This window comes from Scyliorhinus canicula, chromosome 1 (genome assembly GCF_902713615.1).
Source record: "Scyliorhinus canicula chromosome 1, sScyCan1.1, whole genome shotgun sequence".
Lineage (NCBI taxonomy): Eukaryota > Metazoa > Chordata > Chondrichthyes > Carcharhiniformes > Scyliorhinidae > Scyliorhinus > Scyliorhinus canicula.
Window position 1 is genome coordinate 224278685 of NC_052146.1, and position 27898 is coordinate 224306582.

General features: G+C 48.6%; 1 protein-coding gene across 2 annotated transcripts in view; it reads right to left on the reverse strand.

Moving 5' to 3' along the window:
* The window catches only part of tiam2a (TIAM Rac1 associated GEF 2a), a 461217-nt gene that overhangs the window by 159339 nt on the left and 273980 nt on the right, over positions 1-27898 (reverse strand). For both annotated transcript variants that reach the window (XM_038808441.1, XM_038808437.1), the window contains one exon: positions 4832-4936. In XM_038808441.1, the coding sequence (XP_038664369.1) occupies positions 4832-4936 (105 nt within the window). The remainder of the gene's footprint in view (positions 1-4831; positions 4937-27898) is intronic.

Sequence of the window (27898 nt, forward strand, 5' to 3'; positions counted from 1 at the left end):
AAGTGTTCGCGGTCTTGGCCAGGATAGTGGAGGAGTGAATGGACTCCTCTTTGGTGGCGATATTTGGGGTTTCAGAGAAGCCGGAGCTCTTGGAGAGGAGGAAGGCCGATGTCATGGCCTTCGCCTCTCTGATTGCACGGCGATGAATTTTGCTGGAGTGGCGGTCGGCATCGCGTCCGGGGGCAGCAGCATGGTTGGGTGACCTGTATGACTTCCTGCAGTTAGAGAAGATAAAGTATGAGTTATGGGGCTCAGCAAGGGAGTTTGAGAAAAGATGGGGGATGTTTGTGACCGTGTTTGAGGAGCTGTCCGTCGCAGGGGGGTGGGGGGGTGGTGGATGATAAAGGAGAAAAATCTGTACAAACTGTATAGTTGATTGCTGGGAAGAATGTTTCCTGGGGTGTTTATTTGCTGTAACCTACTTTGATACAAGTTTGAATAAAATGCGTTTTAAAAAAAAAATATCTGTAGTGAGAGAACCTTTAAGAAATGTGTGTTTATTACTGTAATGATGTCAGAGTGTAGGTGGAGCTGGGCTGTCTGTCAGCTTTTTACTTTCACTTTAGGCTTTTTGCTGCAGGGTAGGTTTGGTTTCATTTTAGTTTTGGAGAAGCTGCAATCACAGCAGGATGTGTGTGAATCTCTGCAAGCTTATGAATGTCCATTTGCTGATTTCACCATGGTAACTGTTCTCAGCAGTGAAGTTAAGCCTGATGTCTTTCTGTAAAAAGGTGTTTTAAGTCTTATGGATGGTAAAAGGAAAGCTTAAAGGATTACTTAGTGTTGTATTCTTTGGGGGTTGTATTTGAATTAATAGTTGCTAAGATGTTCACTGTATGTTTTAAAAAGGTTAACTTGAGTTCATAGAATAAAAATTGTTTTGCTTTAAAAAATACTTATTTCCATTTCTGTTGTACCACACCTGTAGAGTGGGCCGTGTGCTCCCCATACCACAATCTATTAAAAGTTGTGGGTCAGGTGAACTCCATGATACACTTTGGGGTTCTCTAAACCTTGGCCCATAACAAAGCATTCCGCTGATCCTGCAGCAATAGGTGGCATCATCAAGGGATAGCATGTTGACTGAGAGCAGGAAGTAAAAGATGGATCCTTTTGGAAAGTGACTGGGCAAGGGCAGGAGAAACTGTTGCTCAAGATACGCTGACTGTTCTGGGACAGGAAAAGAATGGACGTTGCAAGGAAAACACCACAGAAGGAGAGGTGGTGAAGTGAGATAGCACAGTTGCATTGTATCAAAGATTTGGGGCGGGATGCTCCGTCCTGCCGTGCCACATTTCTGCCTCACCCCGCCAGCGGGATGCTCCGTCCTGCCGTGCCACATTTCTGCCTCACCCCGCCAGCGGGATGCTCCGTCCTGCCGTGCCACATTTCTGCCTCACCCCGCCAGCGGGATGCTCCGTCCTGCCGTGCCACATTTCTGCCTCACCCCGCCAGCGGGATGCTCCGTCCTGCCGTGCCACATTTCTGCCTCACCCCGCCAGCGGGATGCTCCGTCCTGCCGTGCCACATTTCTGCCTCACCCCGCCAGCGGGATGCTCCGTCCTGCCGTGCCACATTTCTGCCTCACCCCGCCAGCGGGATGCTCCGTCCTGCCGTGCCACATTTCTGCCTCACCCCGCCAGCGGGATGCTCCGTCCTGCCGTGCCACATTTCTGCCTCACCCCGCCAGCGGGATGCTCCGTCCTGCCGTGCCACATTTCTGCCTCACCCCGCCAGCGGGATGCTCCGTCCTGCCGTGCCACATTTCTGCCTCACCCCGCCAGCGGGATGCTCCGTCCTGCCGTGCCACATTTCTGCCTCACCCCGCCAGCGGGATGCTCCGTCCTGCCGTGCCACATTTCTGCCTCACCCCGCCAGCGGGACGCTCCGTCCTGCCGTGCCACATTTCTGCCTCACCCCGCCAGCGGGACGCTCCGTCCTGCCGTGCCACATTTCTGCCTCACCCCGCCAGCGGGATGCTCCGTCCTGCCGTGCCACATTTCTGCCTCACCCCGCCAGCGGGATGCTCCGTCCTGCCGTGCCACATTTCTGCCTCACCCCGCCAGCGGGATGCTCCGTCCTGCCGTGCCACATTTCTGCCTCACCCCGCCAGCGGGATGCTCCGTCCTGCCGTGCCACATTTCTGCCTCACCCCGCCAGCGGGATGCTCCGTTGCGCCGGCCGGTCAATGGGGTTCCCCATTGTGGGGCAGCCCCACGCCGTCGGGAAACCCCAGGGCTGCTGGCAAAACGGAGCATCCCGCCCATGCAGTGAAGTTAAGGAACTTAATCACAGATATATTAGGTGGCTAAGAAAAGGCTGCCTCAGTATTGTAGGGAGGGCAGAAACCAAACTGAAGTGATCTCAACTGGTGTTTGAAAAGGTAAAATGTTATAAGCAATAAAGTAATAGTGAGCAACTCCCTGAATGACTATGTGAGTAAAAGCTAACCTATGTAGTGTTCAACAGTACAGCACAAATGTGCCAGTTATACTTAAGTGATCCTAAGTTAGCCAATCTCAGCTGATCAATTAGGATGTTATTATTAGCCTCAGCACATTTGAAAGAAAAAGTCACACTTCCTGCTCAGCTCAGTCAGTCTGAGGATTGTGGGTTCAAACTACAATTAAGGACTTGATCACATAATCACCACTTCATGATAGTACTGAGGAACTGTTGCAACATTGGACATTACTTCTTTTGATTGACATATTAAACGGATGCACCATTTACTTGTTCAAGAGTCATGACCTTCACCACTAAGAGAAGATTAGCTAGCTATTTATCTCAATACCTGATTGTAGAAGCTGCTATGTATAAATGGCGTTTAGCCAAGATGAGCGTGGGATCAGGTGTAATGCCTGGATCTGGTATGCCTCTGTTGCGGGAACCATGAATTGGATTCAATTGGAATTGGCTTTTGGAGCAGGCAAGGAGCTGGATTAGGGGTTTGGCCCTGTCCATACTCTGAGCTCTGGCTTTGTAACTTTGATAAAGTAATTTTTTTTAGAAATGGCTACCGCATTTGCGTACATGACAGAGATTCACTGGCATTCGTAGAAAGTTTACAGCACAGCAAGAGGCCAGCCTCTAGTGACTGTGCCTCTGAAAAAAAAAGCTACCCAGCTTAAACCCACTTTCTGGCATTTGTTCCTTAGCCCTGCAGGTTCTGGCACTTGAGGTGCCCATCCAGATACATTTTAAATTAGTTCAGTGAGTTCCAGAGTCACACAACGCTCTGGGTGAAAATAATTTTCCTCATCTCCCGTCTAACCTTTTTACCAATCACTTTAAATTTATGCCCTCTTGTCACTGACCTCTCCGCTGAAGTAAATCCCATCCACTCTATCCAGGGCCCTCACAATTTTGTGCATCTCAACCAAATCTCCCCTCAGCCACCTCTGTTTGGAGAACAGAATAGGCCCAGCTAATACAATCTTGTTTCATAGCTGCAATTTTCTAGTCCTGGCAATATCCTCGTTAATCTCCTCTGTGCTCTTTCTAATGCAATTACATTCTTTCTGTAATGAGGTGAGCAGAATGGTAGCATACCCACTGTCAGGGTCCCAGGTTCGATTCCCTGCGGGGTCACTGTCTGTGCGGAGTCTGCATGTTGTCCCCGTGTGTGCGTGGGTTTCCTCCGGGTGCTCCCCTTTCCTCCCACAGTTCAAAGATGTGCAGGTTAGGTGGACTGGTCATGATAAATTGCCCTTAGTGTCCAAAAGGGTTAGGAGGGGTTATTGAGTTGGGGGATAGGGTGGAAGTGAAGTCTTAAGTGGGTCGATGCAGACTCGATGGGCCAAATGGCCTCCTTCTGCACTGTATGTTCTATGTTCTAGAACTGAACAAAGTACTCAAATTGTGGTCTAACTAATGTTTTATATAGTTCCAGCATAACCTCCCTGCTCTTGTATTCTAGGCTAATAGTTTAAAAGATTCCATGTGCCTTCTTAACCACCTTATCAACCTGTCCTGCTTCTTTCAGGAATCTATAGACATTCAATCCAAGTTTCCTCATTTCTTTTACACCACTTTGCACAGTCCAAAGATGTGCAGGTTAGGTGGTTTGGCCATGCTAAATTGCCTTAGTTTCCAAAAGATTAGGTGGGCTGACTGGAATACGGGGATAGGGTGGAGGCATGGGCTTAAGTAGGGTGCTCTTTCCAAGGGTCGGTGTAGACTCGATGGCCCGAATGGCCTCCTTCTGCACTGGAAATTCTATGATTCTCAGTAATCTTCCATTTATTGTGTAATCCTTTGCATTGTTTCACCTCCCCAAATGCATCACTTGCACTCCTCTGGGTTGAATTCCTTTTGCAAGCTAGCAAATGCATTGAGGAATACCAATAACGTAGCAAAGCTTGAAAAAAGGGTTTATTAAAATCTTTTTTGATTTAGCCCTGCTGCCTCACGGCGCGAGGTCCCAGGTTTGATCCCGACCCTGGGTCACTGTCGTTGTGAAATTTGCACATTCTCCCCATGTTTGCATGGGTTTCGCCCCCACAACCCAAAGATGTGCAGGGTAGGTGGATTGGCCGCACTAAATTGCCCCTTAATTGGAAAAAATTAATTGGGTACTCTAAATTTTCAAAAAAAAATCATAGTTTAAAAAAAAACTTTTTTGATTAGTACCTATTAATGCTTATGTGCACAGAGGTCTGATGATAATATGTTGGTTCTGGCTGCAATACTCTCTATGGTTGTAAAGCTGAAATTCATTCATAGAATGGCCTGAAGGATGCCAGTATCCAAAGAACTATGTAGCAGTATAAATAGTGGCTTCAAGTGGGGAAGGAGATCTTTTCATACCAAGTAGTGAGTCAAATGTTACCTGTTCCTGTATGTAGTCCAAACTGTTCGGAACATAGCATTCCATGTTGTTTTGTACCATTTTTCTAAGGCGAACACAATGATGAACTGGATCCAGTTGCCTTATCTGCATGGGACAGAAGTATTGGTCAATTATTGCATAGAACATAGAACATAGAACAGTACAGCACAGAACAGGCCCTTCGGCCCTCGATGTTGTGCCGAGCAATGATCACCCTACTCAAACCCACGTATCCACCCTATACCCGTAACCCAACAACCCCCCCCATTAACCTTACTTTTATTAGGACACTACGGGCAATTTAGCATGGCCAATCCACCTAACCCGCACATCTTTGGACTGTGGGAGGAAACCGGAGCACCCGGAGGAAACCCACGCACACAGGGGGAGGACGTGCAGACTCCACACAGACAGTGACCCAGCCTGGAATCGAACCTGGGACCCTGGAGCTGTGAAGCATTTATGCTAACCACCATGCTACCGTGCTGCCCCAATCATGCTTCATGCATCATAGATTTTCAATGTTAAAACTTAAAATGATCTGTTTCTCGCTGCACAATTCCCACACTAAGATGGCAGTTTGATCAAACTGCTCTTGTCGGCAGAACGTGCTGGTCAGGATAACTCACCCTTACTCAAGGTTGGAAATCAATCAACAACATTTAAAAGAACAAACAGCAATCTGATTATTATCACATCGGTTTATGGGAACTTGCACTGTACAAATTGACAGCCAGGTTTCCTACATTACAAAGGCGACTGCATTTCAAAAGAGCATTTAATTGGCTGTAAAGGACTTTGGGATGTTGAGGTTATTAGATATAAATCTAACCTTTCTTTATTATATCTCTACAGGAGAAGTAGAATCCATGCTTAGGAAATAAAAATGAGGTCCACCAAAATAACGGGAGTGATAATGAAATAATAATTGCAATGAAAACATGATGGGCACGAGTAAACCACCGCGTTGCACCCAGCACGGTTCTGTGTGCACTGGTTAAATAGTGGGAAAGGAGAAAATCGAGATTCGTAGTGGGCGCGAATCAGTTTGCTACCTAACCAGCTCACTCCCAATGGCAAGTTCCAGATCATGCCCAAATATTGACCCCAATTTGCATCATTTTCCATCTCATTAGCAAGATTGAAGTCGAATGCAATGGCACCCCGGGAATTAACCAGCTCCCCAGCAAGAAATCGCACAGGCATCGTTTAGTACTCCTTTATCAAAACGAGAAGCTGGCGCAATGGCTGTTGAGGGAAAACGAGATGGGTAGCAGGAGTAGAGAGAGGCTGATTGATCTGAATGCAGCTGCAGTTGCCTGGAGGCTGTGTGTTTGTTTGCTGCCACCCCTTTGCTTTTGAGGCGTTGAATAAGGAAAGGGAGGATGTAAGCTGATCTGCTGCCAGCGCTAGTGATGGGGAACGGGAGCTCTTCCTCCCTTCTGGTGCGTTCTGCGTTGGTGTGACCTTTTCCTTATTGAGGAGTCTACTGTTGGAGGCTGCAGGAGGGAGAGAGGGAGGCAGATTGATTTGAATGGGCAACTTGATGGAGGCTTTGAAGAAATGCTTTTGCAGATTGCTGGTGACTTCATTGTACTATGGACTGTTCAATGTTTAATGCCTGGAGACTGTGTTTGTTTGCGGCCACCTCTTTTGTTTCTGTGGCCCGGAGTAAGAAAAGGGAGGATGTAAAATTAGCTCCTGCCAGTGGTAGAGAATGGGGAGGGGATTCTTTCTCTCTTCTGCATCGGTCTGACTTTCTAGTGTTAGTTACACAACCCCTGTGTGACTTTCCATCATTGAGAGTCAACTGCTGGGAGCCGCGAGAGGGGGAGAGAGAGGCAGATTAATCCAAATGGAAAGTATGGCGGAGGGTGAGCACCGGAGCAATAGGGCAGAAGGTGAAAAATTGAGGGAGAACTAGGGAATAGGGCCAGTATGGCTCTGAGGAAGAGCAGACAGGGAGATGTTGCTAAAAACAGTGGGACTGGTGGCCTGAAGTGCATATGTTTTAATGCAAGAAGTATAACAGGTAAGGCAGATGAACGTAGAGCTTGGATTAGTACTTGGAACTATGATGTTGTTGCCATTACAGAGACCTGGTTGAGGGAAGGATAGGATTGGCAGCTAAACGTTCCAGGATTCAGATGTTTCAGGCGGGATAGAGGGGGAGATAAAAAGGGTGGAGGAGTTGCACTACTGGTTAGGGAGAGCATCACAGCTGTACTGCGGGAGGACACCCCAGAGGGCAGCGAGGTTATATGGGTAGAGATCAGGAATAAGAAGGGTGCAGTCACAATGTTGGGGGTTTACTACAGGGCTCACAATAGCCAGTGGGAGATAGAGGAACAGATAGGTAGACTGATTTTGGAAAGGAGTAAAAGCAACAGGGTTGTTACCCAATATTGACTGGGACTCACTTAGCGCTAGGGGCTTGGACGGGGCAGAGTTTGTAAGGAGCATCCAGGAGGGCTTCCTAAAACAATATGTAGATAGTCCAACTAGGGAGGGGGCTATACTGGACCTGATATTGGGGAATGGGCTTGGCCAGGTGGTAGAACTATCAGTCGGGGAGCATTTCGGGAACAGTGACCACAATTCAGTAAGTTTTAAAGTGCTGGTTGACAAGGATAAGAGTGGACCTAGGGTGAATGTGCTAAATTAGAGGAAGGCTAATTATAACAATATTAGGCGGGAACTGAAGAACCTGGATTGGGGGCGGATGTTTGAGGGTAAATCAACATCTGACATGTGGGAGGCTTTCAAATGTCAGTTGAAAGGAATTCAGGACCAGCATGTTCCTGTGAGGAAGAAGGATAAATATGGCAAATTTCGGGAACCTTGAATAACGAAAGATATTGTAGGTCTCATCAAAAAGAAAAAGGAGGCATTTTTCAGGGCGAGAAGGTTGTGAACAGACGAAGCCTGTGTGGAATATAAGGAAAGTAGGAAGGTTAATAAGCAAGGAGTCAGGCGGGCTAAAAGGGGTCATGAAAAGTCATTGGCAAAGAGGGTTAAGGAAAATTCCAAGGCTTTTTACACGTACATAAAAAGCAAGAGGGTAGTCAGGGAAAGGGTTGGCCCACTGAAAGACAGGGGAGGGAATCTATGTGTGGAGCCAGAGGAAATGGGTGAGGTACTAAATGAATACTTTGCATTAGTATTCACCAAAGAGAAGGAATTGGTGGATGTCGAGTCTGGAGAAGGGTGTGTAGATAGCCTGGGTCACATTGAGATCCAAAAAGACGAGGTGTTGGGCGTCCCCAGGACTTGATGGGATCCATCACAGAATACTGAAGGAGGCAAGAGAGGAAATTGCTGAGGCCTTAACAGAAATATTTGGATCCTCACTGTCTTCAGGTGATGTCCCGGAGATCTGGAGAATAGCCAATGTTGTTCCTTTGTTTAAGAAGGGTAGCAAGGATAATCCAGGGAACTACAGGCTGATGAGCCTTACGTCAGTGGTAAGGAAAGTACTGGAGAGAATTCTTCGAGACAGGATCTACTCCCATTTGGAAGCAAGTGGACGTGTTAGCAAGAGGCAGCACGGTTTTCTGAAGGGGAAGTCGTGTCTCTCTAACTTGTTTGTCGAGGAGGTCACAAAGATGGTTGATGAGGGTAGGGCACTGGATGTTGTCTATCTGGATTTCAGTAAGTCCTTTGACAAGGTCCCTCATGGCAGACTGGTACAAAAGGTGAAGTCACATGGGATCAGAGGTGAGCTGCCAAGATGGATACAGAACTGGCTAGGTCATAGAAGACAGAGAGTAGCAATGGAAGGGTGCTTTTCTGATTGGAGGGCTGTGACTAATGGGATTCTGCAGGGATCAATGCTGGGACCTTTGCTGATTGTAGTATATATAAATGATTTGGAGGAAAATGTAACTGATCTGATTAGTAAGTTTGCGAACTACACAAAGGTTGGTGGAATTGCTGATAGCGATGAGGACTGTCAGAGGATACAGCAGGATTTAGATTGTTTGGCGACTTGGGCAGAGAGATGGCAGATGGAGTTTAATCCGGACAAATGTGAGGTAATGCATTTTGGAAGGTCTAATACAGGTAGGGAATATACAGTGAATGGTTGAACCTTCAAGAGTATTGACAGTCAGAGAGATCTAGGTGTACAGGTCCACAGAACACTGAAAGTGGCAACACAGGTGGAGAAGGTAGTCAAGAAGGCATACGGCATGCTTGCCTTCATTGGCCGGGGCATTGAGTATAAAAATTGGCAAGTCATGTTGCAACTGTATAGAACATTAGTTAGGCCACACTTGGAGTATAGTGTTCAATTCTGGTCGCCACACTACCAGAAGGATGTGGAGGCTTTAGAGAGGGTGCAGAAGAGAATTACCAGGAATGTGCCTGGTACGGAGGGCATTAGCTATGAGGGGAGGTTGAATAAACTCGGTTTGTTCTCACTGGAACAACGGAGGTTGAGGGGTGACCTGATAGAGGTCTACAAAATTATGAGGGGTATAGACAGAGTGGATGGTCAGAGACTTTTTCCCAGGGTGGAGGGGTCAAATACTAGGGGGCATAGGTTTAAGGTGCGAGGGGCAAAGTTTAGAGGCGATGTACGAGGAAAGTTTTTTTTTACACAGAGGGTAGTGGGTGACTGGAACTCGCGACCGGAGGAGGTGGTGGAAGCAGGGACAATAGTGACGTTTAAGGGACATCTTGACAAATACATGAATAGGATGGGAATAGAGGGATACGGACCCCGGAAGTGTAGAATAGTCTAGTTTTGGCGGGCAGCATGGTAGGCGCAGGCTTGGAGGACCGAAGGGCCTGTTCCTGTGCTATACTTTTCTTTGTTCTTTGTTTATTCTTTGTTCAAATGAGCGATTTGATGACGGTGTTGAAGAAATGCTTTTGCAGATTGCTGTGACTCTATTGTACTGTTGACTGTTTAATGTCTCCTGCTTCCATGCTGGAGAAAAGGGGAGAGGGGGGACCTCTTTCTCTCTTCTGGTGTGCTGTGTGTCAGTGTGACTTTTGGATGTTAGCTATGCATCCCTGAATGACTTTCCACTGTTGAAAGTCTACTGCTGGGAGCCACGAGAGGGGGAAGAGAGAGACAGATTGATCTGGATGAGAGGTGTTTACTGCTTGCAGCTGCCTGGAGGTTGTGTTTGTTTGCTGCCGCCTCTACTTTTGTAGCCTGAAATAGAGAAAGCAAGGATGGTAAGATGCCTGCTGTCTGGGCTGGAGATGGGGAAGGGGAGCTCCTTCTTCTCTTGTCTGGCGTGTTCTGGGTCGGCACGATTTTCCACTGTTGGGGGGTCTGCTGTTGAGAGCTGCAGGAGCGGGGGAGAGAGGCAGATTGATCTGAGTGAGCAATCTGATGAAGGTGTTGAAGAAATGCTTTTGCAGATTGCTGGGTATTTTATTGTGAGCGTGGTGAGTGCTGCATATCGACTAGCACATTGCCGTGAGTCAAACACGTTGGATGTCAAGGCTTGAACACCAGTGGAACATGTGGATACCGAGTTTTGGTTCTGTATAAGAAGACCTGTACAGCGGAGGCTCATGTACAGAGACTGATAAGTTAAATGACCACACAGCACGGATCTCCATTTTGTTGAGGGCCTGCGTAGGGTGATACAATGGGCGGAATTCTCCGCTCCCGCGCTGAATCGGGAAGGCCGTCATGAACTCGGCCGAGTTTCACGACGGCCTCGGAGGCCGCTCCTCGCACCCTATTCCCCCCCCCCCCCTCCCCTCCCCCCCCCCAGGGGGCTAGGAGCGGAGCTCCGTAAATCTCGGCCGCCGGGCCTTGATACTTGCGTCAAGGCGGCGCGCCGAGAATGACGCGATGGCGGCGCCTAAGTGACGTCAGCCGCCCATATGCGCAGGTTGGCCGGCTCCAACCCGCGCATGCGCGGCTGACGTCACGACGGCTGACGGCTCCAACCCACGCATGCGCGGTTGCCGTCTTCCCCTCCGCAAGACGTGGCGGCTTGATCTTGCGAGGCGGCGGAGGGGAAAGAGTGCGCCCCTTTGAGATGCCGGCCTGACGATCGGTGGGCACTGATCACGGGCCAGTCCCCTCCCGAGCACGGCCGTGGTGCTCACTCCCCTCTCCGCCCCCCACAAGCCACAAACAAGTATTGGCGCCCATGTTCACGACGGCAGCAACCAGGTGTGGTTGCCGCCATCGTCAACCGGTCGGGAACGTCAGCCCGCTCGGCCCATCCAGGCCGGAGAATCGCCGGTCGGCGTGAAAAACGGCGAGCGGCGATCCTTCCGAGTGGGGGGTGGGAGAATCACGGGGGCCCAGGGCGGCGTGTCGTGAGTCGCCCGGCCCTCCCGCAATTCGCCCACCCGGCGTGGGGAGCGGAGAATCGCGCCCACTGTGTTTGGCTTTCTTTGTATAAATTAACGGTTGTAGCTTCGTGTTTGTATCGATATTCTGTAGTGGGAAGGTACTTGTGTGTTTATGGCATGGTGCCTTTTCTTTATTGATTAATGGTTAGTGTGATTGCTGGTTAAGTGATTGGTTTTTATCTCTTTGTATAAAAGTGCTTTTGAAAGGTACCAATGAACAAAATATTCCCAATTACATTCTCGTGGGTATACACGCCATGTCTCAGATGATGATTTTGCTTCGCATTTCAATCAAACTTTGAAGCCTCAACAGATTGCCTGCCCTCTAGAAGCATTAGCACCATAGAGGCAGCAGCCAACAATGAAACACTCAGCTGGGCTTCAGCCCTGGGGATATCCTTGTGACCAAAGGGTGAGTGTGTGGATCAGGAGAGTACAGTCTGCCTAATGTTCCCGGCAGGAGTTTGGTGTCTGGGGTCTAGGGGCTACTGCTGTGGCGGGAGGGTGAATGTACAGAGCAAGGTTTTCTGGCACAACTGGCTCAGTGGATGCCACGCAAAGAAGGCGAGACACAGAAGGGGTGGGGTTGGGAGGTTTGAGGGTCCGGGGTGGAAGCCCTCAATGATTGTTGCTCTGTCTCCTTCTCCAATTCCTTACTAATACCAAAATGGAAGGTGGTGCCAATCCCGCAGAGGTTGTCCTTATGGTGCTGGTGGCAGCCCAGATGGCAAGATGCCAGAGAAGGCAGCATCATCAATACAGGCTAGTCCAAGGGGTAACTGATGGCACGCGTGTCCCCGTGCACGCACCAAGGCATCAGGGAGTTCCCTTCATTAACAGGAAGAGGTTTCATTCCCTGTTGTTCCACCTCCAAATCATACACTTGTATGCACACTTCCCAGGGAGCGTGTATGACAGCTGCATCCTGGGACATCCCTGGCATCTCTCTCTCCCCCCTCTCTCCCACCCCCAACCCCACCCTCAGACTACCCTGCTCCACCCTCCCAGGGTCTGTGTTACCTGTGTTGGCACTGTCAGTGGGTCAGTATACAAGGTAGGAGAGTGATGATATCCTATGTGAAGCAAGCTGTGGTGCTCCTCAGTTTATGCCAAATTCGGACTCCTGTCCTTCTGCTGACAGCACGCTCACACCCATCCTCTGAACAGGGTCTGGATCATGGGTGTTTGTTCTTGGACCAGTGTCCAGGGTGAGTGGGGGTGAGTGACTGGAGGGCAACAAGGGGTGGGAATGGAGGCAGGTCCGCTGTGAAGATTAATATGTCAGAAGCTTCACATGTATCAGGTGTGACATGTTTTAATTGGAAACATTTTACATTTCCATTCTCCCCTTGGCTACAGATAGTGAGCACCCCCCCCCCCCCCCCCACCCCATCCAGGTCCTCTCAGTGATCCTCAAACATCTTGATCCTCCGTGGTCTGCTGCTACGTCCAGATGTATCCCCAGGGTGCTCATCACAGGTGGGGGAAACCTGCTATTTTTTCTGCCTTGCAACCTTTGGTGCCCTTGGTTGACGACCTCTTGAGGGCCTGGTGCCGGGGGACCTCGGCCAATTTACCGGTGTCACTAGCATCACCGTGCTACCCTGTTCTGCCTGCCTTTGAGATACGTCGGTTTCAGGAGGGGGAGATTCGGAAGAACTGGAGACCGCTGGCATCACTTCGGTGGAAGGACCCGGATTGGCCTCCAGTGCTCCTTCCTCCTTGACGGTGCCCATAAAGGCCTTGGTGGACATTGTGACAGAGGGGCAGCTGGAGTGAGCTCCTGAGACATCTGCATCATCTGGTTCTGTCAATCCTGATGGCTCCCCATTATCTGCATCATGGTGACGACGCCCTCAGCAATGCTTCTCAGTGACTGGGTCATGCTCTGCAGTGCCTCAGCCATGCCCACCTGCGTCTGGGACATGTCGTTCATCGACTGGCACATGATGTTGAAGCTCTCAGCCACAGACTGAGCCATATCTTGGGCACAACCACTCAAGATGCTGACTGTGTGCTGCAAGCTTCCCACTGCGGTCGCCACCATTGCAGCGTTGGCCCCGGTGCCATGCACTTTTTCACAGTAACTTCATTGCAGTGTTAATGTAAGTCTATTTGTGACACTAATAAAGATTAAAGTATCATCTCCTGTGCCCGTAGACTTTAGGGCTCCTCCAATCGGCTATGCACTCGCCGAAATGTTGCTGACATCCCCTTCTGAATCGCATGACCGTGTCCGAGCATCTGCATCCGCTTTGGGATAACCTTGTCCAGACCTCGTCTGAGACTCAGCTGAGTCATGGGATCAGGCAGACCTCGACTGCTGACTCTCTTGGATGTGCTGCCTCCTCCTGATGCGCATCAGCAACTGCGTGGTGCTCACCAGATTGTGCCCCAGAAGCCTGTCCACTAATGTCACCCACCGAGGTGTGTGTCTCTGCACTGGCAGATGTGGGGGTGATAGCTCTGACGCCTCAAGGGTGGTCTCCTCAAAGCTGTTTGTGGCCTTGCAGCTCAGTGGAGGTAGTTGGTCTTCTTCCCACACTGTCCTCCTGGTCATCCTGACCAAACTGACAGCTGCTGCCACCGCCTCTCAGGTGGCCCTGCTGCTGGGTCTCTGACCCCTGCCGGGGAACAAGATGTCCTGTCTTGCCTCCACTGCGTCCAGAAGCCTGGTCAGATGGCATCGCCAAAGCGAGGAGCAAGTCTGTGCGCTGCCATGCTGTGCATTGACTGGGAGTGAATGGTGAGGGAACGTTTAACGGTGAGCCTCTGGGGCACGAGTCTGGCGAATCAGACGGCAAGACAGCTAATAATGGCGAGAAGCTCGTGGAGGCTTATTTTCGGCATAAAGTGCCATTAAATATGGGCCATCGAGAAACACCCGCCAATTGCGCCCTACATCTTTTATTTTTGAAAAGTTAATATATTCACACATCGTTATTCAAGAAGAATACAACTGTGTACGTTGACTGCAAACGTACAACTTTAGCCAATGAAAGCATTTGCATTCAAAATCATAGCAAGCCCATACTTCATCACCCATTGCCATGCACAGCTAGATGCAGTTTAACCAAATCTCCTCTGTCTTATGGAGGTAGACTTGAAGAGAAAAACTGACCATTTGTCTCCCCTCTCCCAAAGTCAGCAAAGAAATTGGAGAAATTTGCTGTTTTAAAAAATTGCAAGTCATCCCCATGTACAGGCAACAGGAAGATATTGATGAGGGGAGGATATTTTTATCTTTCTAAAATGTAGCAGCCATGCATATTGTAATTGTTCAGTATTGTGTTTAAAATTTATCTGATAAGATTTATTTTCCTCAAATAAATTGCTCAATGTAAGGAGGTTACAACACAGTTTTACGTATCTCCATTGTAAGACTGATCTTTCATCAAAGGTAATTAACTAGGCATTCTCACTCATGGGGTCAGTATAACATTGGGATCACATAAACATTGGTGCTCTGCAAACACTCACCAGCAGACTTGAAATGTGAGAATGAGATAATCAGCTCAGAGGTAGTAGATAGCAGAGATCACTGAAGAAAGGAAATCATGAAGTACAGGAAAGGAAGACAAGAAACGGAAGGTCAAATGCTATTATCTGCCAGTAATTCTTATCCCTGGAAAGTACAACAGTAACATAACAGACCGATACACAAATGCAAAAAAACTGCATGCAAATTTCTGTGGCATTTTCTTTTTTAAAAAAATGTTTTTATTAAAGTTTTTCAACTTTACAAAACATACAGATTTCTATAAATCCCCAGGAACATCCAACAAGAATAAATATGAATGAAAACACAATCCCATCCCACTCCCCATGCCAGCAACTGACGGTGATTAGTTCCTTGAAGTATGTAATAAAAGGCTGCCGCCACCTCCGGTAGAACCCCTCAACCGATCTTGTCACTGTGTACTTGATCTTAATCTTGTCTAGGCACAAACACTCCATTAGATCCCCTCACCATGCTTGTGGACTTGGTTGGAGACCTCCACCCCAGCAGGACTCGCCTTTGGGCAATCAATGAGATGAAGGAAAAGACATCTGCCTCTGCCCCCATCTGTAGCCCTGGGGAGTCTGGCACCCCAATATGGCAAAGGGCAAGGCTCCAGTTCAATATCGAGTATCATCGACATGATATTAAAGAAGGAGATCCAAAAACTCATGAGCATGGGACAGGACCAGAAGACGAGCATGTGGTTGGCCGAACACTGCTCACATCTATTGTCCACCTCCAGGAAAAAACTGCTCATCCTCTTTTTGGTTAGATGCGCCATAAACACTATCTGAAGCTGGATCCAGCCGAGTCGCGCACATGAGAACTTGGAGTTCATCCTGTGAAGGACTTCACTCTACATCATATCATCTACTACCAGCCCAGTTCCCCCTCTCACTACACTTCACTCCATCCACTGAGCCTGCGTCTTCTAAAAAGATCCGCCCATAGATTCCTGACGTGTTCCCCTCCTCCGGCCCCGCGAGTAAAATGACCCTTTCTATTAGAGATGTCAGCGGCACCACTGGAAAAGTCTTCTGTACTAAATTTCGAAGCTGGAGATATCGAAATGAGTTTGACCCCGAGATCCCGTACTTCACCGTTAGTTATTTTAAGCTGGCAAATCACCCCTCCAAAAACAAGTCTATTCACTCTAACTCCTTACCTCCCCACACCCCAAACATGATGTCCAACCCCCCTCCCCGGCTGAAACATGTGACTGAAACAAATGGGGGCCAACTTCGGCAAAGACCCAAGCTTAACATGCTGCCTGAACTGCCTCCATATTTTTTAAATGGACACAACCTCCGGACTCGCAGAATATTTTGTTGATCAAACGGGAGCAAAGCAGTCACTACCACATGCAACACAGACCCTTACATTTTTTTTAAAAATGCTTTTATTGGCATTTTTCAATTTTACAGAGTGATACTTTTGTGTCTGATATTTACATTTTGCACAGTTTCTTATTTGCATACATATTTCTTGGTACATCTTTTCTATCTTCTCCCCTTGCCGCCCCGCTCCCTGTCCCCTCATTGGTAACTTCCTCTTCCGCCCTGGATGTTCTATTGCTGAGCTCCTGTCCTCTTTTCTACTGGTTTTGTAGTAGGCTTGTCGGTTCGGGGGCGGCGGGCGGGTGGGGGGGTTCCTGCTGCACTTCGACTAATTTCCTGCACTATCAAGCTCAGTTCGCCAGTGCAGGAAGAGCTCGGTCCCCATTTAAAAATGGCACCCCATTCTAATTGGGGGTCCTTGAGCCCCCTGCACCTTCCCTCATGAGGGAAGGGCACCCCCAGGCATGGCCCCCGGCATGGGCTAGATAATAATAATCTTTATTGTTACAAATAGGTTTGCATTAACACTGCAATGAAGTTACTGTGAAAAGCTCCTAGTTGCCACATTCTGGCACCTGTTCGGGTACACGGAGGGAGAATTCACAATGTCCAAATTACCTAATGGCACACCTTTTGGGACTTGAGAGGGGAAACCGGAGCACCCAGGAATGCCACCTGGGCACCTTTGGCACTGCTAGCTGGACCAAGGCACCCTGGCAGGATGGCACACACCCATAAGGCACTGCCAGCATACTCAGGTGGCAATGCCACAGTGCCCATAAGGATGCACCAAGCTGCCCGGTGGCATCAGAAGCGCTGGGGTGCCATCCTGCCCAGAGCCTCCTCCCCCGCCCCCCGCCCAGCAAGTGCTGATACGCTTGGCCCACGTTTGTGGAAACCAGCGCTAAAAGGTGTCCCACTTGGGGTCTCCGAGGCAAGGGGTCCTGCACCTTGGGTAACTCCGGCACATAAATATGAAAATGAGCTTAACTGCACACTTATATATGCAAATCTGGATCCCGCCAAAAGTGGGAGGGATCGAGATCACAACACCTCAGGAGATCTCGTTACATCACGCGAGACACCTTCTTGTCAATTCCCCCGTACAGTTCTGGATCCAAAAGGATGTGAATGCTTTGGAGACGGTGCAGAGGAGGTTCACCAGGAGGTTGCCTGGTATGGAGGGCACTAGCTATGAAGAGAGGTCGAGTAGATTAGGATTATTTTCATTAGATAGATGGAGGTTGAGGGGGGACCTCATTGAGGTCTACAAAATCGTGAGAGGTATAGACAGGGTGGATAGCAAGAAGCTTTTTCCCCAGAGTGGGGGACTCAATTACTAGGGGTCACGAGTTCTTCAAGGTGAGAGGGGAAAAGTTTAAGGGAGATATGCGTGGAAAGTTCTTTACGCAAAGGGTGGTGGGTGCCTGGAATGCATTGCCAGCGGAGGTGGTAGGGGCGGGCACAATAGCATCATTTAAGATGTATCTAGAATGGGCAGGGAGCAGAGGGATACAGATCTTTAGGAAATAGGCAACAGTTTTAGATAGAGGATCTGGATCAGCGCCGGCTTGGAGGGCCGAAGGGCCTGTTTCTTTGCTGTAAGTTTTCTTTGTTCTTTGTTCTAAAATATACACCTAGCTTCATCAGGAGGCACAGGGCAGGTGACTTAACAGTTTAGCCAAAGTGTGGGTTTTTAAGGAGTGTCTTAAAAGAAGGAAAGAGTGCTAGAAAGGCAGAGAGGTTAACAGAGGGAATTCCAGAACTTAAGAGTCTAGGCAGTTGAAGGCACAGCCATCAATGGTGCAGCAATTAAAATTGGAATGGAATTGTGTATTGTTGAACCAAATGGCTCTCTGTGCTATGAAGACTATGACTCAAGGGACCAGAATTAGATGAGCACGCATATTTAATAATAATAATTGCTTATTGTCACAAGTAGGCTTCAATTAAGTTGCTGTGAAAAGCCCCTAGTCGCCACATTCCATCACCTGTTCGGGTAAGCTGGTATGGGAATTGAACCTGCGCTGTGGCCTTGTTCTGCATTACAAGCCAGCTGTTTAGCCTACTGTGCTAAACCAGTTATTGAGCTGGAGGTGATTGCAGACATGGCAAGGCCATGGAGCAATCTGAAAACAAGGATGAGCATTTTATGGGAGGTTGGTCATAGTGGAATAGTCATGTTGAGAGGTCACCAAGGCATGAATGAAGGTTTCTGCAGTCGATGAGCGAGAGGTGGGGGGGCGGGGGAGGCAGGGGGAAAGGTGGAAATACGTGGTCTCACTGATTGTATGGATATGTGATCGGAAGCTCACCTTGAGGTCAAATATGACATCAATGTAACATTCTGGTTGAGCTTTAGCCGCTTGCTAGGGAGAGGGATGAAGTCACTGGTTGGGGAACAGAGTTTGTCGTGGGAACTGAAGACACTGGTCTCAGTCTTCCCCACATTTAACTGTAAGATACAACTGCTTTGGGTTTTAGACAGCAGCCTGATAAATTGTGGAGGGATTGAGAGAGGTGATGGTGAGGAAGGTTTTGGTGTTAACAACATACATGTGGAAACTTGCGTGTTTGTGAATGTTCCAGAGGCACCAGGTGGGTGACAAATAGGTTGGGGAACAAAGATAGACCTTTGGAGGACAGTAAAAGCTACTGTGTGGTAGCAGACAGAAAGGTGGCTCTCTGGCTACTAGTAGTTAGGTAAAAATGGAAAGGTGAGTGCAGTCCCACCCAGTTGGATGACGGAGAATAAGTATTGGAGGAATCAACCTGGTCAAAGACTGCAGTCTAGTTTACTTTTGTCACAGTCACATAGGATGTTCTTTACGGCTTTGATGAGAATCGTTCTGGTACAGTTGCTGGGGAAGAAACCTGATTGGAAAGATTCAAACATGGAGTTCATGGAGGAAGAGAGATAGAAAGTGAAGGAACAAAAATAAGGCAAAAAAAAGAGAATGGATAAGATAATAAAGCAGCACCAAAAAGGGTTTCATAGTGGTTTTATTTCACAATGATACAAGAGTTTCATTGTCGTTTGAATTGCTGAAATTAAAGGCCAATATAGCTGGACTCATGGAGGACACTACAGGACATAAAGTCTATTCAGGCCAGAAATTTTGTTCCACTTGAGTTCCGTTATGTTCTGCATGGGCCGACATTAATTACTCCCTCAATGTCAGCAAAACTCAAGAGCTGGTCATTGACTTCAGAAAAATACTGTACACACCCCTATCTGCATCAGTGGTGCCGAGGTGGAGATGATTGACAGCTTCAAATTCCTAGGTGCGCACATCACCAAAAATCAATCCTGAGGTCCACCTACGTCGACGCTACGACCAAGAAAGCACAACAGCACCTACATTTCCTCAGATAACTAAGGAAATTGGGCATGTCCACATTGACTCTTTTCAACTTTTACAGTGCACCATAGAAAGCATCCTATTTGGTTGCATCACAGTTTGGTATGGCAACTGCTCGGCCCAAGACCAGAAGAAACTACAGAGTCGTGAACGCAGCCCCATCCATCACACAAACCCACCTCTCATCTATTGACTCTGTCTACACCTGCCACTGCTTTTGGAAAGTGGGCACCCTGCTTACTCACTCTTCCAACTTCTTCCATCGGGCAGGAGATGCAGAAGTCTGAGAAACACATTAACAGATTTTAAAACTGCTTCATCCCCGCTGCTATCAGACTCCTAAATGACCATCTTATGGACTGATCTCTTCACACATCTCCTCTACTGAGGAATACTACATTCCTGTATGCTTCACCTGATGTCTGTGCCGCTACCAAGGGGGAGCTGCTCATAAATGCTCCCTCCGAACTCTTTCCCAGGCAGCACACGATCATGGCACCATGTAGGCCTCCATTCGGAGATGCTGAACCTGGCTTGGCTGCTGGGTGCCCTGGAGGTGAGACGGGACGCCCTGTTCCTTCGAGGGGGTCTGAGGGCCAGCTACAGGGCTGCCAATGCTGCCTGAGAGACAGTAGCAGTGGCCGTCAGTTCAGACAGTGTGGCCAGGACGACCACTGTCTAATGTTGGAAGAAGACTAACCGACTCCACTGGGCCGCACGATTAAGTCAACACCGACCCCCTGGCATCAGTCCCACCTGCCACCCCTACCTCAACAAGTCGGCAGCTGGCACCTCACACCCCTGTCCCCCACAGCCTATCACCACGCTTGCGCCACACCCTGGCACCCACCAGCACAACCCTGCCAGGCCCAGGAGTGGTGCCCACACATGCCATCTGCCATAGACCCCCCCCCCCACCCGCTCCCACCAGATGTATCAAATGTGTGGTTCACAATGCCTCCTCTATGTCCACGCAGGACAAGTTGGCACATAGCAGGTGGGAAGGGACCCAGACAGGCGGTGGGGTTCTGGACAACAAAGTTCTTACCCCCTATAAAGAATGGACCTTGAGCTCGCGGGCTTGGCTGAGGAGAGAGCAGTCACGACAATATAATCAATAATCTCAATAATCTTTATTGGTGTCACAAGTAGGCTTACATTAACACTGCAATGAAGTTACTATGAAAGTTCCCCAGTCACCACACTCAGGCGTCTGTTCGGGTACACAGACGGAGAATTCAGAATGTCCAATTCACTTAACAAGCACGTCTTTCGGGACTGCTGGGAGGAAACCGGAGCACCCGGAGGAAACCCACGCAGACACGGGGAGAACGTGCAGACCCAGCACAGACAGTGAGCCAAGCCGGGAATTGAACCTGGGACCCTGGAACTGTGAAGCAACAGTGCTAACCACTGTCCTACCATGCTGCCCATGAGGTTGGCCTGCACTGCAGAGGTGAGGATCCACTTCCCCTTCACCTAGATGACCTTGTCTCAAGTGAGTTGTTCATGTCAGACAAAATGATCCATCCCTCACACTGACCACATGTCCAGGGGGCTGGGCCATTCGGGGCCGCCCAGCCCCCTGCCACCCAACAGAACACCTTGGAGGACAGCTCCAAGAAGACAACCATGGATGCGTCACAGCTATCACCCCACCTTCCACCAGCGCAGAGACACGCACCTTGGTAGGCGCCATTAGTGGACAGGCTTCTGGGGCACAATCTGGGGAACACCACACAGCTGCTGATGCGCATCAGGTGCAGGCAGAAACATCCAAGGGAGACAGCAGTCAGAGGTCTGCTGGATCCCAGGATCAAGCTGGGTCCCAGTCAGATGCTGAGTCTCTGGGAAAGGTTTTCCTGGAGCTGATGCAGGAATTAGGGCGTGGCTGCGAGATTCAGGAGGATTGTCACCCACACTCCGGAGAGTGTGTAGCCGATTGCTTTGCCTTGACTTATTTCCCATTAATAGTTCAAACATTGATTCCTCGCTTACTTTTTATATACGGAGTAAGGGAACAGTCCTAAACGTACTGGGCAATTTACATTCCCCTTTCCCGTCTCTTCTTTCCACTTTATTTAGCTTTACTTATATAATGTTCATAGCATCATCCAACATCAGCGTGACATAATTTCTCAATAAATGCTCTCAAGACAGTTCCTCCCAGTCATTAAAATGTATATGATGGTAGATCACACCAGTGTTTATTTCAAAACTTTTTGGTCATCAGCTGTTTTTATGCTAAATTCCTACCCTTTCCAGTGTAAAATTATTCCTTCGTAATGACGTGGCAGGTGATCAGCTACAAACATATCCTCTGGTAGATTCAATTTGGTTGCTTTAATTATAACTGAAGAACAGCTGTGATGTGAGTTAGAAGAGAAAGCACAGTGAACTGAGCTTAACAGGCCATCCCATAACCTATACATGTGCATGCAGCTGGCTGCTATTATAAACATGAGAGGCAACACATCAGGCATAGGAACATTTCTCATCTGAGATTTTCAGTCAGTGTTCACAGTGAGGGCTTCAGCTTCCCTGAAGTTCTTATATGCTTCAGCCTTCAAGGCATCATGCAGGGCTCGATTCTTTCACCCCACCCGCTGCAAGATCGCCACGGGTGGAACACGGACCATGGGCGGGAATTTCTGGGCGCTGGGCAGGCGCAATCGGAGAATCTCGCAATGAAAACAAAAAGTTCAATCTATGAAGTTCTAATTTGTGTTATTTGCCATTCGAAAACATGCTTAATGTGTTGTAACAAGTCAATAACTTGTACTAATTCAGTGCATCCAATAAGCAAAATTGGCACTACATGAGAATTATCAGTAATTAACTCTTCAAATCTTGTTCTTCCAACCTTTCCTGAACTACTGTATAGTGTTTAAAATTATAAACAGCATCTCCTTGAGAAACATCACAGCACGATTAACTGATTTGACTTGCTGAGTACACAAATGGTCAATAAGACCATAAAACATAGAAGCAGAATTATGCCACTCGGCCCATCAACTCTGCTCTGCCATTCAACCTTGGCTGCTAATTTTCTCATCTCCATTCTTCTGCCTTCTCCCCATAACCCCTGATCCCCTTATTAATCAAGAACCTATATATCTCTGTCTTAAAGATTCTCAGTGATTTGGCCTCCACAGCTGTAGTAATCCACAGGAGGCAGGATTCGTCACCACACCAATATTTATTTACAATAACGATATTACAGGAGCAGCTACAAACAGTGCTGCTAGCAGTCCAGTCAACTTAAGACTGCTCACAAAGCCTACACAGGTGATTATATGGGCCTCCTCAATGAGCTATCATTGAGGGAGCTCATACTCCAATTGGCCAACCAATAAAGCCCATTGGAGTTCATTACACCCTTCCCCCCCAAGGTCCGAGGAATTCCTGCCAGCTGGCATTCCTCTGAGCTTCTTCCTGCTCCTCATATCTGGGTCTGTCACCTCTGTATCGTCCACCGGGTCGTTCTCCGAAGTGGGCGGGGTGTACCTTATAGGTGCCCGTCTTTTCCTTGACGACCTCCTTGGAAGTTGTTCTTCCTCCTCCTCGGGAAGAGGTGTCGCGGCGGCCTCGTCGAGTGTGTCCATCTCCGACTCTGGTGACTGGATGACGGGGTCTGGAGAAATTGCTCGGGGCTGGGGTGTGGGTATCCTTTCCGTCTGGGCTATCCCAGCTTGAGGCGGTCCTGCTTCGCCTGCCTCCAGGTGTGGTTCCGCTGCCCTTATTTGGTCTAGGTGTTTCTTCAGCACCTTACCTCCTATTGAAACCTCATAGGATATGGTTCCTGTTGGTCCATTCCCATAATTCTTGACCCAAACCGGTGCCCCCACCTGGAAATGTCTCTGCTGCCGACTATTATCATGCCCCCTGCGTTGGGCCTCCTGTTGTTTCTCCACTTTCCCCGTAAAATTTTGGAAAAGGAGACTCAGCCTCGTTCGCAGCCGCCTTCCCATTAAGAGTTCAGCTGGCGGTATGCCTGTTGTGGAATGCGGTGTGGTCCTGTAATCAAACAGCCAGCAGGAGAGCTTCGTGTCTATTGACACTGCCGGCTGCTTCTTGAGTCCCGCTTTAAGTGTCTGGACCGCTCTCTCTGCCAGGCCGTTGGTCGCTGGATGGTAAGGGGCCGTTTTGATGTGACGGACTCCGTTTTCCTTCAGGAATTTTCCAAATTCCCCACTTGTGAATGCCGTTCCATTGTCCGACACCAATACCTCCGGAAGTCCATGTGTTGCAAACGAGGCCCTGAGCTTTTCAATTGTCGATGCTGTGCTTGCCGCGTTTACCCGGTGGACGTCCAACCATTTGGAGTGGGCGTCCACTATCACCAAAAACAGTGAGCCCATGAAAGGGCCGGCGTGGTCAATATGCAGGCGGGTCCATGGTCTGCCTGGCCATTCCCACGGGTGCAATGGCGCCGCTGGTGGCACTCTTTTCCCCTGTTGGCACTCCTGGCACCGACGTACCAAGGCTGCTATGTCTGTGTCCAAACCTGGCCACCAAACGTAGCTTCGAGCTAGCATCTTCATTTTAGACACCCCTGGGTGTCCGTGATGTAACTCAGTTAAGATTGCCTGATGGCCCGGAGCTGGGACGATTATCCGGGCTCCCCATAATAGGATGCCGTCTTCTACGGTCATTTGGTCCCTTCTGCTCCAGTATGGGTGCATCTGGGGCTCCACTGGTCTTTCCAGTTCCCCTGTTAGCAGTATATGCTTCTTCTTGGCTAAAACTAGGTCTTTTTGCGTCCACAACCGAATATGTTGTGCGTCTACTGGTAGGGTGTCCAAAAAATTTAGAGTCATTACTGTCTCCTCTACTTTTGGTATTCGCGGCGCAGTGTCCGGGAGGGGAAGTCTGCTCAAAGCATCTGCATGTGCTACTCGCGTTCCCGGTCTGTGCTCCAGAACGTATCTATATGCCGCCAGCAGCAACGCCCAGTGTTGGATTCTAGCTGATGCAATCGGGGGTATTGACTTGTCTTCTTTTAATAACCCTAATAACGGCTTATGGTCCGTCACTATGGTGAATTACCGCCCGTACAGATATTGGTGAAATTTTTTTACTGCGAATATCACCGCCAGTCCTTCCTTCTCGATTTGGGCGTACTTCCTCTCAGCCATCGCCAAGGTCCTCGAAGCATAGGCTATTGGCCATTCTTCCCCATTCCTTCCTCTATGGGCTAAGACGGCTCCTACCCCGTAGGGGGATGCATCACAAGTGACCACCAACTCCTTCCTTGGGTCATAATGCTCTAGGACATTTTCGGATGACAGCTGTTCCTTAATATCCCTAAATGCTCGGTTTTGGCGGGTGGACCATTTCCATTCTTGCCCCTTTTTTAGTAGCTGGTGGAGGGGTTCTAGGATGGATGCCCTATTTTCAATAAATTTTCCATAATAGCTTACCAACCCTAGAAATTATCGTAACTCCTGGACCGTGGTGGGAGCTGGGGCTGCTTTTATTGCCCTCACTCTGTCTTCTAATGGATGTAAGCCTGACTCGTCTACTTTATATCCCAGGTACGTCACTTGTGGGGCCTGAAAAACACATTTTTCCCTTTTTAGCCGTAAGCCTGCCTTTGAGAAACGCCTGAGCACTTCCTCCAGGTTCCTTAAATGTTCCCTGTTTGTCCTACCCGTGATTAAGACATCGTCCAAATAAATCGCTACCTGCGGTAGTCCCTGCAGAATATTTTCCATTGTACGCTGGAATATAGCGCAGGCTGATGACACTCCAAAAGGTAGCCTAGTATAATGAAAAAGGCCCTTCTGGGAGCCCTTGTCTGGTTTTAACTGCAGGTAGGCGTGGCTCATGTCTAGTTTCGTGAACAAAAGCCCACCTGCCTATTTGGCATATAGGTCGTCTATTTTCGGGATTGGGTATTTGTCCAGCAGTGCGTATTTGTTTACTGTCTGTTTGAAATCTCCACAGAGACGTATTGAGCCGTCTGGCTTCAAAATTGGTACCACCGGCACTGCCCATTCCGAAAACCGTAGTGGTCTGATAATGCCGTCGCGCCGTAACCTTTCTATTTCGTCATCTACTTTCTTCCTTAATGCAAAAGGTACCGGCCTGGCCTTACAAAATTTCGGAAGGGCTTCTGGGTCCACATGCAAAGTTGCTTTGGCACCTATGATTTCCCCCAAACCTTCCTGGAAGACCTCCGGGTATTTTTGGAGTACTCCACTCAACTGCCCGCTTCCACTCTGGAAAATTTTCATCCAATCTAATTTGAGGTCTTTCAGCCAGTTCCGTCCAATTAAGCTCGGTCCGGAGCCCTCTACTATCGTCAACGGTAATCTGAGCAATTGTTTCTCATATTCCACAGGTACATGAGTCGTGCCTAGAACTTCCAGGGGTTCCCCCATGTAGGTTTTAAGTTTCGTCGATGTTTTTGTTAGGGTTAGTGGCTGGAGTCCATCTTTGATTTTTCTAAATGCTGTCACTCCCATTACTGATACGGCCGCATCCGTGTCTATTTCCATTATTGTCGGCCGCCCGTTCACCCGTGGGGTAATCCTAATGGGTTCTGCTTTCTTCGTTGTAATATTATATAATTGTTCCCCTTCGGAGGAGGATGGGGCGTCTAGGTTGTGTACTTCCCTGCGTCCCCGCCTGCTATTCCTCTTTTGCCAGCTCCTTCTAGGGTTTCTGTCGTTGTTACCCCACTCTGTCTGGTGCCAGAAACGGTCCTTCTCTGTTGGGGAAGCCTCAGCCGGTACTTCCCTCTGTCTCCAGTTAGTCCTGGCAGACTTGGGGGAAGTTCTGGGGTTTTCCTTTTTCCCTCTATTCCTCAGGTTTTTCCTGAGAGCGGCTATCTGGTAGCAGGACCCGTTGTGGTAGTCCCTCTCACAGGTATCTACCTACATTGGCGTGCCCTGTAGTTCCTGCGCCCCACTTGCTGCCTTTTCTAGGGAGAGTGCGAGCTGTAACGCCTGCCTGCAGTCTAGCTCTGTTTCCGCCAACAGGCGTTTCTGTATTGTGAGGTTGTTGATACCACACACTAACCGGTCCCGAAGCATTTCATTTAGCGTCGGGCCGAACTCACAATTTTACACCAGCCTTCTCAGGCGGGTCAAGAAATTCGAGACTGACTCCCTGTCTTCCCTCTTCGCTGTGTAGAATCTGTACCTACGCAAAATGAGGGGTGGTTTTGGGTCGTAGTGCTCTTTCACCAATTCCGTTACTTCTTGGAAAGTTTTCGTGTCCGGCGCATCGGGATAAGTCAGACTACGTATAATGGCGAAAGCGGAGGGTCCGCACGCCGGCAGCAGGATAAGCCGTCTCCTTTCGTTCATCAGTATATCATTTGCCCGGAAGAAGTAACACATTCTCTCCACATACTGGGACCAGTCCTCAATAGCCGGGTCGAATGCCTCTAACCTCCCAAAAAACGGCATTTTTAAAATGGCATGGCTTACCCTCCGAGTGCAGCAGCTGGTCTCTGCAAAATTCATAGTTTACCTCGTTGCCACTGTAGTAATCCACAGGAGGCAGGAGTTCCGTCACCACACCAATATTTATTTACAATAACGATATTACAGGAGCAGCTACAAACAGTGCTGCGAGCAGTCCAGTCAACTTAAGACTGCTCACAAAGCCTACACAGGTGATTATATGGGCCCCTTCAATGAGCTATCATTGAGGGAGCTCATACTCCAATTGGCCAACCAATAAAGTCCATTGGAGTTCATTACAACAGCCTTCTGCAGCAAAGAGTTCCACAGATTCACCACGCTCTGGCTGAAGAAATACCTCCTCTTCTCTGTTTTAAAGGATCGTCCCTTTAGTCTGAGATTGTGTTCTCTGCTTCTAGTTTTTCCTACAAGTGGAAACATCCTCTCCACATCCACTCTATCCAAGCCTCGCAGTATCCTGTAAGTTTCGATAAGGTCCCCGCTCATCCTTCTAAACTCCAACGAGTACAGACCCAGAGTCCTCAACAGTTCCTCATACGACAAGCTGTTCATTCCAGGGATCATTCTTGTGGGCCCTTTCCAAGGCCAGCACATCTTTCCTTAGATACGGTGCCCAAAACTGCTCATAATACCCCAAATGGGGTCTGACCAGAGACTTATACAGCCTCAGAAGTATATCCCTGGCCTTGTATTCTAGCCCTTTTGACATGAATGCTAACATTGCATTTGCCTTCCTAACTGCCAACTTAACCTTAAGAGAATTGTGAACAAGGATTCCCAAGTCCCTTTGTGCTTCTGATTTCCTAAGCATTTCCCCATTTAGAAAATAGTCTATGCCTAAATTCCTCCTTCCTTTTCTGCATTGTATTTCATCTGCCACTTCACTGCCCACTCTCCTAATCTGTCCAAGTTCTTCTGCAGCCCCCCTGCTTCCTCAATGTTACCTGTCCCTCTCCAAATCTTTGTATCATCTGCAAACGAGGGGCTTTTCACAGTAACTTCATTGAAGCCTAGTTGTGACAATAAGCGATTATTATTATTAAACTTAGCAACTGTGCCTTCAGTTCCTTCTTCCAGATCATTAATGTATATTGTGAAAA